Source organism: Verticillium alfalfae, genomic scaffold (assembly GCF_000150825.1).
Source record: "Verticillium alfalfae VaMs.102 supercont1.12 genomic scaffold, whole genome shotgun sequence".
Lineage (NCBI taxonomy): Eukaryota > Fungi > Ascomycota > Sordariomycetes > Glomerellales > Plectosphaerellaceae > Verticillium > Verticillium alfalfae.
In genome coordinates this window covers 1-3,443 of record NW_003315027.1, presented here as the reverse complement: position 1 = coordinate 3,443, position 3,443 = coordinate 1, and the positions used below count along the sequence as shown (strand labels likewise).

The window sequence follows — 3,443 nt, the reverse complement described above, 5'->3', positions numbered from 1 at the left end:
TGATGGCATTGGTAAACCTCGACCAACAGCTTGGGATTCTCGTGGCGTACGTTCGCGGGCTTTGACTAGGTTCAATACGTATATGGGGGCGCCGTAGCGTTCGAACAGATTGTTGAAGTGAAGCGCTGCTGCGCCATAAAAAGGATCCACCAAGTTCAGTTCGATGGGAGGCTTCGGAGTAACGCCTGTATTGTCTTGGGTCCAGTACAAGGGTATACTTCCACGGTGTTGCACATACGATGTGTACTGAGGGCTTGCATAGAGCCGCGGTCCTGGAGCATGGAAAGACGTGGTTAGAGCCTCGGAAACGATCTGCTCCGTCTCGACGTCGTTGGCTACGTAACCCTGTCATGCACATCAGTTCAGGGGCTCAGTCCAATTCCAAGTCGAAGGGCTTACCAAATCGTTCGCGCCGCGCTTAAGAAAACGGGCACCAGCAAAAAATCGGGACCGCCGTGCTATGATGGTGATATGCGCCGTCCGTCCATATATCGAAAGTGCTGGAAGCGGATTTGTGATGAGATTAGCGCGATGGTAGTCGAAGGTCGTCACTTACCTGCTTGGTCAATATAGCCATGTATGATAGGGCGGCACCAGTCGAAGGGATCCTTGAGAGCTTGCACAATAGGTTGCAGAAGGTGGCTGTTCCAAACAAACATAGCATTGAAGTCATCATCAGGGGTACAAGATAGCCCTTTTGCGAGTGCCTCCCGCTCTCGAGCCATATTATGCTGCAGCGTCCGCGTGATATCGTACGAGTAGCTATAGTAGAATGATCTAGTCAAATCCAGGTTGTTCAGAATGGCCAGGAACCGCGACTCTTCAGTATTGCGCACATCAGTTTTGAATCGAGCGGGGGTGAGTGGCACGAGCTCAGTTCCATCGATCTGGTACACATAGTGGCCCCCTATCATGGCAACAGTGCTTTTCTTGGTGATCAAGAGCATGTAGTAAGGGCCCGTGAATTTAATGAATCCAAGCAAGCCCCATGTCGTACAACGCAGCTTGATACCTCCGTTGCCTTTATTGCCATCGTCGATAGTGTCGAGAAGTTGGTTCATCTCTCGTTGACTATATACAATTTTGTCGTCCGTGATACTCAGGTCGGAATCTTCGGTAGTCCTGTCGATTTTAAGGATGCGATATCGTCGCTCCGTTACATCACCACCCACAATGTAGTAACGACTGGTCGTCTCGTAAAGGCTGAACTTATGCATCTTATACAATAGACGTTCGTGTGTTTTGTCGTCCAGGGCGGGGCCTCGACCGGCGGGCTCAGGGCTGTTGGCTCGGGCGAAGGGTTTGGCTATTGCAGGCTCATTGTCATCATTGTCGTCGATACCGGCTACAGGCGGCAGCTGTGCATCTGTAGACGGCGAGTCGGCAATGTCGTCGTTCCGAAGAGGTGGAAAGACAGGCTGTGTTCGACTAAGCATACTGGCACTGTCGGCTTCAATGATGATGCTGTCATGGAAGCTACCACTGATGGGGACACCATCATCTAAATAGGCCTGATCTGCCATGTTGTTTGAGGATTTTTCCATTCGTAAGTAAACATCGAAAGCCGTTACATCAGGCGAGAGAAGGCTGAAATGGACCCATTGAATTACCTCAGGCGGATGACATGTCTGGGTCACCTCAGAAATATAATAAGTGTGTACGAGCACTATAATAATATAATAGAGCTAACTAAATATTACTTATAGATTAATTAATAACTAAGAACTTATTAATATAAGAAGTTAAATATTAGATACTGAGAAATACTTTATTTTTTAAGTAATTATATAATAAAATTAAGAAATAAGAATTAATATAAGGACCTTAGCTTAGGGGTATAATAAAGTATTATAAACGGGTAGCTTTCCAGTACTATTAGTCTCTAGGTTAATCACATTATGAATAGAGTGGAGTGCTACGGCCCTAGGACTCTAGTAGAGCCTAAGTCCACTAGGAGCCCTAGGCTAAAGGTATACTATATAGTAGGTGTGTTAGGACCTCGCTTAGGGGGCATATTAAGTGTTGGACCTCACTTGGGGGTACGTATGAGTATTATAAATGGTGACTATCTAAGGCTATTAGTGTTTAGGCCGATACCCTTATCTAGGAGTGGAGTGCTCCAGCCCTAGGACTCTGGCAGAGTACAAGTCCGCTAGGAGCCTAGGGCCGGAGCGCCTTCCCACGGGTGCCCCCAATATTGAGGGTATTATAAAGGTTAGATATCTATTGCTATCTGTCTCTAGGCTAATACCCTTATACTATAAAGGTATGAGGCTAAGAGCCTCGATTAGGGGAAGCAGTATTACGACCTAGCAGCATACGAAGAGAGGAACACTATTAGAGGGTTAGGGTTACTATTAGTAGAAGCTTAGGGTATAACTCTAAGGCGATATAGTATTATAAGGCGTTACGTACTCGTTATAATAAATATAAAGTAAGACTTAGATTAATTACTATTATAAGAAAGAGTATATCTATAAATATAAGAATATCTATCCTTTTATACCTATCTATTTATCTTAAGTGAATTAAATGATAAGGCTATATTAGATAGCTTATTATTATTATTATAACTTTATTATTGTAGGCTATAATTAAGGTAGTAATAGGATTAATTTAAGTATCGTAATCTAATTATAGTTACGTAACTAATCCTATTAATCTATATAATATATCTAACTATATATAGGGTATCTTACTTAGTATCTTAGCAACGACTTAAATAGGGCGTTATATAATTCTCCTCCTCTAAGTCGATATCTTAGCGACCTTACTTATAAACGCTATATTTTAGGGAATTATATCCTTTAATTTCCTTTTTTATAATATTAATAAAATATCGAGTTATATTAAAAAGCTATAATCCCTATTTACTTAGAAGCGATAAGAATAATTTATTTTTATTAAGCTTTATAATTATAATATACTATTATATTCCTTCTATTAATATAAAGGTAAGAAGTATTATATAGTAAAAGGTATTAATTACTACTCTAGATATATTTATCGTTATCGTTTTATAATAATATAAAAATATTTATTAATATTTATAAATATTAATAATAATTATTCTTTTATTCGTTTTATTTATTAATTTCTTTAGAATATTTTAATTTATATAAAAGCTAAATAGGTTAAATAAGAAAGAATTAAATAAAGAGATATATTTAAAAGAATAATAATCTTAAATAGTAAAGGCCTTTAACTATTTAAATAACCTTTATATTTAGAAATAGTTTTTAAGAAATTAAGTAATTCTAAGTTAAAGGGACTTTAAATACTTTAATTAATAACTTTAAAGCCTCTAATTATTTATATAGCTATTATAGCCTTTAATTCCTTTTATTTTACAGAATTTAATTTGTTAAAGGATTATAACCTTTAATATATTATCTTTATCTCTCTTATAAAAACCGTAATAATATCCCTTAATAATTATAGAT

The 3,443-nt window shown here is 38.3% G+C and overlaps 1 protein-coding gene across 1 annotated transcript in view; it reads right to left on the bottom strand.

Moving 5' to 3' along the window:
• VDBG_08222 (polyphosphoinositide phosphatase) overlaps positions 1-1,526 on the bottom strand; it is a gene marked incomplete at both ends in the record, with an annotated part of 3,144 nt that extends 1,618 nt beyond the window's left edge. Inside the window, 3 exons of the mRNA XM_003001131.1 lie at positions 51-345; positions 400-500; positions 557-1,526. Of these exons, the coding sequence (XP_003001177.1) occupies positions 51-345; positions 400-500; positions 557-1,523 (1,363 nt within the window). The remainder of the gene's footprint in view (positions 1-50; positions 346-399; positions 501-556) is intronic.
• Positions 1,527-3,443: the final 1,917 nt, after the last annotated feature.